The following is a 14,111-nucleotide window of genomic DNA, read 5'->3' as shown; positions in this document are numbered from 1 at the left end:
CCCCACCAGGACGGCCTACGGGCCCTCTTCTTCTTCCTTGAACGGAGACCCAACCAGACCCATCCACCACCACCTTCTTCTGCCTGGCTGAACTTGTTCTTATGTTGAACTACTTCTCCTTTGACTCCACTCACTTCCTCCAAATGAAAGGTGTTGCTATGGGAATCCATTTGGGTCCCAGTTATGCCTGCCTTTTTGTGAGATACGTAGAACGTTCCTTGTTCCAGTCCTACTCGGGTCCCCTCCCTCACCTCTTTTTCCAACACGTTGATGACTGTATCGGTGCCATTTCCTGCTCTCGCCCCGAACTGGAAAATTTCATCAACTTTGCTTCCAATTTCCACCCTTCCCTTGCCTTCCGATGGTCCATCTCCGACTCTTCCCTTCCCTTCCTTGACTTCTCTATCTTCATTTCTGGGGATAGGCTGTCAACCAATATCTATTATAAGCACCAGCGACTCCCACAGCTACCTCGATTACACTTCCTCCCATCCCGCTTTCTGTAAGGACTTGATTCCCTTCTTCCAGTTTCTCCATCTCCGTCGCATCTGTTCTGACTATGCCACCTTCCACACCGGTGCTATCGATGTGTCTTTTTCCTCAACCGAGGAATCCCCTCCACTGTAGTTGACAGGGTCCTTGACCGCATCCGTCCTATTTCCCGCAATGCTGCCCTCACCCCTGCCTCTCCCTCCCAGAACCACGATAGGATCCCCCTTGTCCTCACCTTCTACCCCACCAGCCTCCACATTCAACGTATTATCCTCCATCATTTCCACCACCTCCAGCACGATCCCACCACCAAACACATCTTCCCCTCCTCCCCTTTCAACATTCCGAAGGGACCGCTCCCTCCGCGACACCCTGGTCCACTCTTCCATCACCCCCAAAACCAGCTCTCCTCCCCACGGCACCTTCCTGTGCAAGCGCAGGAGATGCAACACCTGCCCCTTCACCTCCTCCCTTCCCACCGTCGAGGGCACCAAACACTCCTTCCAGGTGAAACAGCAGTTTACTTGTACGTCTTTCAATGCGGGTACGGCAGCATAGTGGTTATGCTACTGGACTAGTAATCCAGAGGCCTGGACTAATAATCAAGAGTCATGAGTTCATAATAAAATCTGGAATAAAAAAAAACTAGTATTAGTAATGGTGGCCATGTAACGACCAGATTGTTGTAAAAACGGAAGGAAACCTGCCATCCTTACCCGGTCTGGCCTATTTGTGCCTCCAGACCCACAGCAATGCAGTTGATTCTTAATCGCCCTCTGAACTGGCCTAGCAAGCCACTCAGTTGTACAACCTCGCTGCAAAAAGTCATAATAAGAATAAAACCAGATGGACTACCCGGCACCGGACACGACAAAGGCAAACCAAGCCCAGTCGACCCTGCAAAGTCCTGCTCGCTAACATCTGGGGACTTGTGCAAAAATTGGGAGAGCTGTCGCACAGACTAGTCAAGCAACAGCCTGACATAGCCATACTCACAGAATCATACCTTTCAGCCAACGTCCCAGACTCTGCCATCACCATACCTGGGTATGTCCTGTCCCACCGGCAGGACAGACCCACGAGAGGTTGGCGGTACAGTGATAGAGTCAGGAGGGAGTGGCCCTGGGAGTCCTCAACATTGACTCTGGACCCCAAGAAATCTCATGGCATTAGGTCAAGGGCAAGGAAACCTTCTGCTGATTACCACCTACCGCCCTCCCTCATACCAGGAGCAGCACCAGGCTTACCTAAAAATGAGGTGCCAACCTGGTGAAGCTACAACACAGGACTACATGCATGCTAAACAGCGGAAGCAACATGCTATAGACACAGCTAAGCGATTCCCCCACAACCAACAGATCAGATCAAAGCTCTGCAGTCCTGCCATATCCAGTTGTGAATGGTGGTGGACAATTAAACAACTAACGGGAGGAGGCTCTGTGAACATCCCCATCCTCAATGATTGCAGAGTCCAGCACGTGAGTGCAAAAGACAAGGCTGAAGCGTTTGCAACCATCTTCAGCCAGAAGTGCCAAGTGGATGATCCATCTCTGCCTCCTCCCGATATCCCCACCATCACAGAAGCTAGTCTTCAGCCATTTCGATTCACTCCACGTGATAGCAAGAAACGGCTGAGTGCACTGGATACAACAAAAGCTATGGGCCCCGACAACATCCCAGCTGTAGTGCTGAAGACTTGTGCTCCAGAATTAGCTGTGCCTCTAGCCAAACTGTTCCCGTACAGCTATAACACTGGCATCTACCCGACAATGTGGAAAATTGCCCAGGTTTGTCCTGTCCACAAAAAGCAGAACAAATCCAATCCGGCCAATTACCGCCCCATCAGTCTACTCTCAATCATCAGCAAAATGATGGAAGGTGTCATAGACAGTGCTATCAAGCGGCACTTACTCACCAATAACCTGCTCATCGATGCTCAGTTTGGGTTCCGCCAGGACCACTCGGCTCCAGACCTTATTAAGCCTTGGTCCAAACATGGACAAAAGAACTGAATTCCAGAGGTGAGGTGAGAGTGACTGCCCTTGACATCAAGGTAACATTTGACCAAGAGTGGCACCAAGGAGCCCTAGTAAAATTGAAGTCAATGGGAATCAGGGGGAAAACTCTCCAGTGGCTGGAGTCATACCTAGCACAAAGGAAGATGGTAGTGGTTGTTGGAGGCCAATCATCTCAGCCCCAGGACTTTGCTGCAGGAGTTCCGCAGTGCAGTGTCCTAGGCCCAACCATCTTCAGCTGCTTCATCAATGACCTTCCCTCCATCATAAGGTCAGAAATGGGGATATTCGCTGATGACTGCACAGTGTTCAGTTCCATTCGCAAACCTCTCAGATAATGAAGCAGTCCGTGCCCGCGTGCAGCAAGACCTGGACAACATCCAGACTTGTTCTGATAAGTGGCAAGTAACCGTGGCTGCAGTGTGTACCATCTACAGGATGCACTGCAGCAACTCGCCAAGGCTTCTTCGACAGCACCTCCCAAACCCGTGGCCTCTACCACCTAGAAGGACAAGGGCTGCAGGCACATGGGAATAACACCACCTGCACGTTCCCCTCCAAGTCACACACCATCCCGACTTGGATATATATCGCCGTTCTTCCATCGTCGCTGGGTCAAAATCCTGGAACTCCCTTCCTAACAGCACTGTGGAAGAACCTTCGCCACATCGACTGCAGCGGTTCAAGAAGGCGGCTCACCACCACCTTCTCAAGGTGGTGGTGAGTCACCTTCCCAATTACTGATGGGCAATAAATGCTGGCCTTGCCAGCGACGCCCACATCCCATGAACGAATAATAAAAAAATGTATACTGTATTCGCAGCTCACAATACGGTCTCCTCTACATTGGGAAGATGAAACGCAGATTGGGTGATCGCTTTGCTGAACACCCTCTGCTCAGTCTACAAGCGTGACCCCGACTTGTCGGTCGCTTACCATTTTAATTCCCCGTCCCACTCCCACTCTGACCTCGGCCTCTTACACTGTTCCAACAAAGCTCAACGGAAGCTTGAGCAACAGCATCTCTTTTCATCAGGCGCGTTGCAACCTTCTGGTCTCAACATTGATTTTAATAACTTCAGATCATATCCACTGCTCCCATTTTTTTCTGGATGACCAGTGCTGCTAATGGTTCTGATGTTGCCACTTACAGCTCCTCTACTCCCATCTTTTGTTTCTTTATTTGTCCCATTGACACCCTCCTTGCCTTGCACCATCATCCCTTTTGTCATTTAATCACTCCTGCCCCCCACCCTATCACAGATCTTCCCTTTTATTGTTTCCTCTCCTCCCCTTCCTCCCCCCTTTCCCTGGCTCTGTACTTGCTTAAAAACTGTTTAATCTTCAATTTCTTCCAGTTCTGACGAAGGGTCATCAACCTGAAACGTTAATTCTGTTTCTTTCTCCTCAGATGCTGCCTGACTTGCTGAGTATTTCCAGCATTTTCTGTTTTTATTTCAGATTTCCAGCATCTGCAATATTTTGCTTTTGACCTCGTGTTTTGATATTTACAAAAACCAGTCATTTTTTAAAATCTGTTGAGTATTATTGTAAAATTGAGATATTTGTTTTGTAAAAACCCTCCCAGCCAGTTTTTACAAGCCAAGAACCTCAGTTATCCGCCCTAATGCAGGGAATCTCACAGGTAATTGGCAGATACTAAAGAAATCCCAAGTTCTGGCCCTGTGCCAATGCCCTAGGCACAGAATGAAGGAAAGTACAATACTGATAAACCCGTTCACTGTTTTGTCCTGGGAATATTCTAGTGGATAGTTGTAACTGGGTAATAGAGACTCCACTGTATGAATTCGTCACTGGCTTCAGTGGAAATGTTTCCTGTCCTAATATAAAGTGAGGGGAGAGGTTAGGAGAAATTTCCTTACACTATGGATTGTTGGAACATGGAATGCATTGCCACAGGGAGTCGTTGAGGCAAAGACCATTGCATCTTTTAAAGGAAATTTGGATAAATTTTTGAAGCAGAAGGAGATACAGGACAACGGGGAGAGAACGAAATAGTGAGATTAATTTTGGATTGCTCCAGCAAAGAGCCATCTCCACAAACAAGATGGGCCGAATAACATCCTTTTATGCTGTAAACGTCCATGATTCTGTGTTTCATTGTATTTGCATCAAATATACTGGCTGCAGTTGAGATCTAGGCTGTATGGAGGACCTCTAACGAGAGATCAACAATAATATTATCAGTTCTGTTTAAAATATGCCCCTACGTGTGTCACTTTACCATTTGGTACTAGAATTGTTCCCTCACACCAATGATAGTAAATCTATATTCAGTACAGTCCAAACACATTATTGATGCACAATGTGGACTTACAGACTTCTAATCGTTAATGTTGTTGAAGGTATGACTGAAAATGAAGACAAATCGGACGTTCAAGCCATCATCGACTCGACGCCCGAATTGGATATGGACCGAGATCTCAGTGGGTACAAAGGAACGAGGTGAGTGTGAATTTTACTGATTGTCATAAAATGTTAAAATATTGCCAGTTTACCCTTTAATTTGAACAGTTGATTCGCCGACCGTGTATTCTCTGTACTTCAGCTCGGTGAACCGACTTCATAGCATACTGGCCTTGAGGGCACAGACAGGCAACTATTATATGAGCAAACACTCCTATTTGTTTCATTTCAAGCATTATTCTCAATTTCCAATTAATTGTCCAACACCGTGCAGCCCACATCAAGTGTGCTGATGGTTCAGAGCAGAGGCCCTTTTTCTGTGCCTCTGTACGCAAGGCTAAAACACTTCCAGTCCAGTTCCTTTTGTATGTGGAGAAATCACAAATTAACCGGGGGCTTTTGCTCCGGGAATAAGTGTGTGAAATGATGAAAAGTAATTTTAGGAACGGCATATTTGAAAAGTGTTAATGTATTAGTTATTTGTAAACTTGGAATTATTCTATTCAAGTACTGTGCGTGTTACACAGTGCTGTTTTTTTTTTACACTTTTTTTTACAATTCTTGTGCTTATTGATGCAAAGTATCAGGGAAGTTCAATACTCCAGGAGGTTGGAGGTTCAGAAATCTTTGACAGCTGAACTATATCAAATAACAGTGATTAATCCCTGCTTTTATTTTTTTTTACAGCACACCAACCCAGGGAATAGAGAACAAAGCATTTGATCGGAACACAGAATCTATTTTTGATGAACTGTCCCAATCGGCTTCTGAGCTGATTGGTGACGTGGATGAGGGGGCAAATTTGCTGGGTAAGCGGAAGGTCTGGCAGAATGGTGAAGTGCAGCCTTGTTGAAACGTGTGATTGTCGCCAAACAGCTTAGCCGAATTTAGCACAGCCACAGAGAAGTAGTTTCTGAGCTGCAGGCTGGTCCAGAATGTGTGAAAACATGAGGTCCCTGGGCATTTGCTGCTCGGCTGAGTAGCTGCTCCTCCCTCTAGTGGCTGACGATGGGAACGGCAGCACTTAGCTGGCCCACCCCTTCCAAAAAATACACTCTGCAACTTGGACCTGCAGATTGTTTTTTACCACCTAAAATTACATTGACAACAGTGTGGTGTCCATTTGTCAGTTAAGGAGGGACATATTATGTTATCACAAGTAATATAATGTCTCCTACAACCCTCCCAAATTTCTGCGCTCCTTCAATTCTGGCCTCTTGCGCATCCCCGATTTTAATCGCCCCACCATAGGCGGCCGTGCCTTCAGCTGCCTAGGCCCTAAGCTCTGGAATTCTCTCCCTAAACTCCTCTGCCTCTCCACCTCTTTCTCTTCCTATAAGACTCTTCTTAAAACCTACCTCCACCTGTTGTAATATCTCCTTACGTGGCTCAGTATCAAATTTTGTTTGATAATCGCTCCTGTGAAAAGCCTTAGGATGTTTTACTACGTTAAAGACGCTATATAAATGCACGTTGTTGTTGTTGTGTTCAGACTAGATCTGTATATGAATTTTTTTTTGGCTTAACATATCTGTGGTACCAAATATAATGTTTTAGTTTTGTGAAATCAGATATAGTCTGTGTTAAGTAGAAATTAACAAGAAGAGGAAGTTAAAATAGTGCATTGGCTGAGACTACAGTCCTGGTCCAGATTTGCACAACCATTTTGCCAACAGAATTCAATTTAAACATTTTAATAGTAGGATTGTACCTTACTTACCCCGTTTTGCTGACGCTAAATTATTTGACATCCTGTCCTGGAATTATGTGCAGCTAAATGGATATATAAATCTCTTAAGACACCCCAGGCACTGAGTGCCAGTTCACCAACAAGCTGTAGGCCTCAATGATCTAAACTTTCAGATGGCACAATTTGAACACAGTGTAGAGCAAAACAGATTGTCGGATACCATTACTGATGATGCTGACGATTTTCCTGATTTATCTTTATCCCCACAAGCATGGGCTGCAGGAATCAAATTCTGCTGTTGATTTTTTTTTGAAGGGCAAGGGGTGTGTTTTGAAGGATAAATGATATGTGCCAGAACACACTGATGAGAAGTCTGCTGTGTCATAAAACAATTAAATAATTGAGAAACATTTTATTCCTTAATCATGCAACCTGAAAGATTGAAGTGAAAGAATACTTCAAATATTCGATTCTGCTCTGGATGTGTTGTGCATTTGTCTGGAGTTGACCAGAATTTGATTTCTGCTCTAAAACTAACAATTTTAAAATCAAATTGCCGGGGGCTGCGAAAATCCTGAGCGGGTTCGGAAGCCGGCTGCAACCCGCCGAGTTCCCCACAGATGTGCCTGTGTGCACACCTGTTTCACGAATCGCAATTAGAGCAGGTGGGATGATAGTTAAAGAACCGAGTGCACCTCACTGAGGTACTTAAGGTACTTTATTTCTGACGTAGTAGATAGTTGAAAAGATTTTTAATTTACCTGGGCGGCTTTCCCACGGCTTCCGATTCATGCCTGGTGAAACATGAAGGACCGGATCAGGCAAAAATAAACAACATGAATTAAATTAAAAAACCATTGCATAAAGTTTTAAAAAAACATAATAAACCTAACTCCACCCTGCTCCGATGTCTGATATCTCCCTCTCAGATCTTCCCCACCCCCCCCCCCCCCCCCCCGATCTCCTCTTCCCCCTCCTGATGCCCTTCTCTGATCTTCCCCTCTCTCTTTCCCCCCAACTCCCGATCTTCCCCTCTTCTCCCCCCACCCAATCTTCAACGTCCTCCATTTTCTGTTCCAGCGCGCCCCCCCCCTCCCCCGGCATTGCAGCTCCTGTCGGCAGCCAGCCTGTCGATCAGGCTGGCTGCCGGGCGCAAAACCTGGTAAGAACTTTAATCGCCATCAATTACATTGCGATCACGTCGGGAAAGGTTTTTTTTATTCCAGTTTACCATGCGCACCGTTTACCCCCCTGCCCCCTGCTGCCAACCCGCCACCATTTCAAAATTGAGCCCTGGGACTGGGACCGAGGTTGAGTGGTATCTTTTTCATTTGGGTGGGGGATGACATCAAAGTTAACATTTTAGAGCTTGAACCGTTGTCAGCATTATACATTTTGGAACACAAGACTCACAGTATGTCGATCCTCCCTTAGTTATTGGAGTCCTTGCGCTCTGATTGTCTTCAACATCGCAACCTTTGTCTGTGTGTCTCTCTCTCTCCCTCTGTCTGTCTCTCTCTGTGTATGTCTCTCTCTCACTGTCTCTCTATATGTCTGTCTCTCTCCCTCTGTACGTCTGCCTCCCTTGCTTCCCTCACCACCGGCGCGCCATGGCTGCAGTGTGTATCATCTACAAAATGCACTGCAGCAACTCGCCGAGGCAGGTACCTCTACCACCTAGAAGGACAAGGGCAGCAAGCACATGGGAACACCACCACCTGCACATTTCCCTCCAAGTTACACACCATCCTGACTGGAAATATTTCGCCATTGCTGGGTCAAAATCCTGGAACTCCCTACCTAACAGCACTGTAGGAGAACCTTCACCACACGGACTGCAGCGGTTCAAGAAGGCGGCTCACCACCAACTTCTCAAGGGCAATTAGGGATGGGCAATAAATGCTGGCCTTGCCAGCAACGCCCACATCCCATGAATTAATTTAAAAAAAACATAGTTTTGAAGCCCAAGTTTGAGGTCACCCAGCCACTGCTTCTTGGTTTGCCTCCTTTTTCTCGCCAACTGTTTTGAATCTTCATGGTGTCCTGCACTGTGGACCTTGGCCTTTCGTCAAGGCTTCTCAATAGATTTACCAGGTTGCATTTATTTTCCTTAGGGTACATATGTATTACATCGAATGTACAGCACGAAAACAGGCCCATGCTGGTGTTTATGCTCCACACGAGTCTCCTCACTCCCCTCTTCATCTCACCCTATCAGTATATCCTTCTATTCCTTTCTCCCTCATGTGTTTATCTAGATTCCCCTTAAATGTATCTGTGCTATTCGCCTCAACTAATCCTTGTGGTAGCGAGTTCCACATTCTAAACACTCTCTGGGTAAAGAAGTTTCTCCTGAATTCCCTATTGGATTTATTAGTGACTATCTTATATTCTTGGCCCCTTTTTGTAAAAACTGTATTGAGAGGGAAATCAAATTGGGTGCGAGGGTTAAGGTTTAAAGATCAAAAGCCGTGTCCCAATCTTATTCAATATTCAGTAAATTATGTAAGGAGGACCACACTAAAGCTCTGGAGTGTTGAAATTGATATGTGTAAAGCAGATGTACAAATATATTAATTCAGTGGATCTCTGATCCTGACTGATTGCAATTTCTTCCAGCGTCATCTTGAGAAATGTTTGTTCAGCTTCCTTTGTTTTGTTTCCTTTCCCATCACCCAAAATGTCATCAAGTTTGTCTTAATTATGGCATGCCCCCAAAAAGGAGCTTTTATGTCTTTTAATCCAGAATTCCTGCAGCCCTACCAATAAGCTTGTTCTAACCGGTTGTCTGCCATTTACTAATCCCTGTGGCTTTGTTCAGGTAGGTTGGCAAAGCAGGCCATGCATTTACAGCATGCAAATCCTGCTGACTGGACGTGCAGCAGTGTGGCATATATATTGTATGTCTGAGGAAATATAAGAACTCTGTGCTTACGATGCACACGGTTACAGAGTCGTTTGGTGTTTTGTGATACTTGTTTGTGAAGCCCATTTCTCTTCGTCCAGTGCATGTTCCTCGTTGCATTATTTTGCTGAAACCGTATTTCTGCCAGGGCAAGCAAACCTGGCATTTACTATGTTGCTTTCATACATTTGTGTGCACCCCTATAGCAATAGACCCAAGATAAGTGTGTTTCTTTTGCCTCCTCTGTCATCACTGTTTTTTGTATTATCCAGGTGATATGGGAGAGCACAGTTTTAAGTGCACCACGTGCAGTTAATGATAGAAATAGCTTTCATTCTCAAGCTAATTAGCGTTTTTCTTCACATGCTTCCTTTCTCTTGGGCTGCTGACCCAGGGGAGTTTTCTGGTGTGTATACTTTCATGTACTGTATACTGTGCTTCCCATTGACATTTTCTGTCTGTGTAATTTGTACTGTTTTTTTTCCATATTTCTGTCACTGAGATTTGCTGCTTTTATTATAAAGTTGGGAATGTTTTCTGTGTGTTGCTGTACAGAAATGCTTTGGAATTCTAAAGGATGGAGTGTTGAGTATTAGTGCTTAAATATGATGATTCAAAGGACAGTGGGAGATTCGGAGGGCAGTGTTAGGAGAGGGGACTTCAAGCCCTTCCAAATTGAATGAAAACTTAGGAGGGGGTGTCTCCTGGACTTGTCTTTCCCATTGTAGACTTGGACATGGATCGCTGTTCCTAAGTTATCGCGGGGTCAGTATCTTGGAATTTCCTACCTAACACCATTGAGGGAGCATGAGGATAAGACCCATCAAATCCTTTTCAGGGCAGCTAGGGATGGGCGATAGATACGGCCTTGCCAGCGTCACCGAAATAAAAGAAATGTAGTGGCCTAGTCGGGAGCATAGTTGCCGTTACTGAGAGAGTGGGTCTGGTGGACTCCCCCTTGGGCTGGAGAATAGTGTGCGCTGTAGAATCACTATAGTGCCAAGAAATGGAAAAATAAGTCACATTTACAGGGAACTGGTTGCCCTTTCACCTCCAGGCCTCGAGTTTGAATCTGGCTCTGATGGATGAGATGAAAGACTCTTTGCTGCCTGTCAGGGTCCTACGTGGGGTTACACCCTGATGTAGGCAAGAGAGAGAGACCACAGCAAAAGCAGACACAATTCATCACAAAGCAGCTGTTTTTCAGCACAACGTTTGGCTGTCTGAGACCACCAGGATAGCAAGATAGAAATGGAAATGTCTCACCTGATGTGCAATGGGGCTCCTTTTTGAGGTTGAGGTTTTGGCTTGTTGGTGGCAGGCGAAAAGGAGCTTTACTCTGCTCCTAAGGGTGCTGTTACTGACCTGGGAGTGGCTAATACTGAAGTGCACAGTTGCTTCATTCTCCAGAAATGGCATCACCTTGATTTCAAAAATACAAAAAGGGTAAATTTGCCTGAAAACGTTAAACGCTGATTTTGTATCCAGTTTTCGAGGGACAAGTTGTACATCAGGGGAATGCTTCTATAACTGGAGCCTTCCATTGATGCCCGAGTCTGCTTAGTGCACAATAACTGGTGCAGGTGTATTTAATAAAACCATTAACAAGGTGAAATAGAAACGCAATTCTGGACAAGTAAAACAGGTCAGTCAGCACCTGAAAGAGAGAGGCTAACCTTTCCGGTGGGGCTCTCTGTTTATAAGAATTATACTCTACCTGCTGTGCATTTCTACTGTTTTCCATTTGATTTCATTTTGGTTTTTCCTCTATACCTGAACCATAAATAGATTACTGTGACACCTGATTTTTAAGGTTGTGAAGACATTTGTTCCTTTTGTCGGTAATAATGCTGGTTATGTCCTTCAGGCATTGAGATGAAGATTCTCTGCTTTAATTTTTTTTAATATCTTGCCAAATATGGATTTCATAGATGAATGACCAGTTTTGCATGTTCTTTTTACAATCTGTTCTGATTTTTGTGTGTAACTGGATTGGATGCACTGAGTGTGTTTGTTACAGCCATGTGTGATTCCTAGCCAAGCTTTGCAGCATTCATACTGTATTGTCCATGGTGCTTCATAACTTGCTTGTGGTGCATTTTGCTTTCATGCCGCATCTTACATAAATGTTTCCTTTCTTTCTGCTTCACTCGGAATGCATGGGCTCTCAGATCATAATATTTTTGGTAAGACTCCATCTGCTCTCAGGGGCTTTTTTTTTTTAAGTAGCTCATGGTACCCAGGTGAGAATTAATTGTACAAGGGAGTCGAGGCAATGTGAAGATTGTTAGCAGAGGTACTTGCTTTAATCATCTTCTTCCTGTCGAATTGCAATATGCTTTTCTTTTTACAAAGAGATCTTTTCTCCAAAGTAACCTATTATGGGTTCACATTGAAACTTTGAGCCCAGTTTATGCTTCTCCCCTGAGCAGGTAGAACCATAGAATTAGGCACAAATTGTCCCAGTTTGTGATCATGCTAACTGTGTAACATTTCCTCAGTGTTTGGAGGGGGTGGGGGTGGTATCAGAGTGGACACACATCGCTTTTGTGACTATTCCATCAATTGTGGATTGGTCGTAGTTACCTTCTCTCTCACCATCCACCACCCACCCACCCCCTCCATGCCTTTCAGTAAAGCACCATTCCCACTGTTTCAGATCGTGTCAATTTTGTTATATTTTTTCCCCCCTCAACCATACCTGCCCTCCTACCACAAAACCCCATCTGCTGGCTTGTTGCTAGAATTCTGCCCCTCTCCCTGCAAAGTAATAACCATCTAGTGTGAGATGAGACCTGCTTTAGGTGGCTCTTGTGTGCATGTCTGGGTATCGTAGCACAGTGACTATAGCACTAGACAAGCAACCCAGAGATCCTGAGTTCAGATCCCACCATGGCAATTTGTGAAATTGAATTCAATAAATCTGGTAATTTATGGCCATGAAAGCTGACAAGATTGCTGTAGAAATCCAACTGGTTCACTAATGTCTTTCAGGGAAGGTGACCTGCCATCCTTACCCAGTCTGGCCCATGCCTGACTCTAGTCCACACTGCTTGTTAACTTTTAGCACCCTCTGAAGTGGCCTAGCAAGCCACTCAGTCATGCAGGGCCACTAGGAATGGGCAATGAATGTGACCTTGCCAGCGCCAGCAAGAGAATGAATAAAAGAAACATCCTGGAACCACTTTGTGATTGACCAGTTACAAATGCTTGCAGTGTCTCCCTACCATTCCTCCTTCCCCACCCCCCTTAGTATTTCCCCCCCATCTTACTGCTTACTAGGAGTCCAGATGCTAGATTCCTCTTGCTTGTGCTTAGGGCAGGAGTGTTGGCAAAGGAGGAGATGGGCACAAACTTTGAGCTGGGGGCAAGTTCAACTTCATGTTCATACTGACCGCAGATTAATCACTCTTCGAATTCAGGAATTTATCCTGGAATTCAGGGAAATTGGAACCCACCCAGTTGCTATTCAGCTTGTAGTAGAGCCAGCATTGAGACTTTCCTGATCACTGTTGATGTCATTTGATACTGGCTAATGGGTATTTAACCTCGGGTAGTGGGCCTGCCGTTTGAAGGAAATATTCTTTGCATAAAGGCAAAAGACCGTATACTGTGGGTGACACTGGAAGAAACTATAAACATGGCTCAAACTTGGTCACAAGTCAAATTGCAGACAACCCAAGTTCATTGGTCCTTTGGCCTCCTGTGAGTAAAAGTTGGTGAAGGTGCTGCACTTTACCCCTCTTGTAAAATGTAATCTGTTCCTTAGCAGTGGGAAAGTGTGAGGTTTGTGTCTGTCACTTACTTCTGATCTTGACAGTAATGAAGGTTTTAATAAGTGCCCAGTTCCCTGCTTCAATGTAAGGAATCTTACAACACCAGGTTATAGTCCAACAGTTTTATTTGAAAATCACAAGCTTTCGGAGTTTACCTCCTTCGTCCTTCACTCACTCACCTGACGAAGGAGGTAAACTCTGAAAGCTTGTGATTTTCAAATAAAACTGTTGGACTATAACCTGGTGTTGTAAGATTCCTTACATTTGTCCACCCCAGTCCATCACCGGCATCTCCACATCTCAGCTGCTTCAATTGGGCAGACTTGTGTATGTGACCATGTCTAGCCTAGGAAGCAGGGTCAGTTTGTAGAGTAATAATCATATTGATCTTGAATTAAAATGCTACATATTGGGAATCTCTTTTGCAGTGAAACCTCCTCCTCATGGAAGGGAAAGATTGCACTTTGTGCCTGGAAAGGGGAATTTTAAAAAAAACATTCAGGAAATGGACAGTGAAACCTCTCTGTATTGGCTATTGGGTGTACAATTTAGGTGATTTGAGCCTAACTTGAAACCTCCTCCTGTCCCAAAGCCGTTTCTTTCCAGCCATACCTTGAGATGATGGGGCCAGCACAGACTTGTGAATTGATCACATACCATCAACTCAGGATAGCATTCGACTGATTCTGTTCCTTCCATCTGTTGCTTCCTTGTCCTGTCCTTGTTTCGTATACCACCTGCTGTAGCTTCCATTACATATTTCGCTAATCTCCCATTGTCTGCTCATCCTAATATAGACAAACCAT

At 45.0% G+C, this 14,111-nt stretch overlaps 1 protein-coding gene across 4 annotated transcripts in view; it reads left to right on the top strand.

Moving 5' to 3' along the window:
* Positions 1–14,111, top strand: part of LOC137341002 (C-Jun-amino-terminal kinase-interacting protein 4-like) — a 216,932-nt gene that overhangs the window by 154,522 nt on the left and 48,299 nt on the right. For all 4 annotated transcript variants that reach the window (XM_068003814.1, XM_068003815.1, XM_068003813.1 and 1 more), the window contains 2 exons: positions 4,874–4,973; positions 5,622–5,743. In XM_068003814.1, the coding sequence (XP_067859915.1) occupies positions 4,874–4,973; positions 5,622–5,743 (222 nt within the window). The remainder of the gene's footprint in view (positions 1–4,873; positions 4,974–5,621; positions 5,744–14,111) is intronic.

Source organism: Heptranchias perlo, chromosome 23, assembly GCF_035084215.1.
Source record: "Heptranchias perlo isolate sHepPer1 chromosome 23, sHepPer1.hap1, whole genome shotgun sequence".
In the NCBI taxonomy this organism is placed as follows: Eukaryota; Metazoa; Chordata; class Chondrichthyes; order Hexanchiformes; family Hexanchidae; genus Heptranchias; species Heptranchias perlo.
The sequence above is the reverse complement of the archived record's forward strand: the minus strand, read 5'-3'. Positions and strand labels throughout refer to the sequence as shown.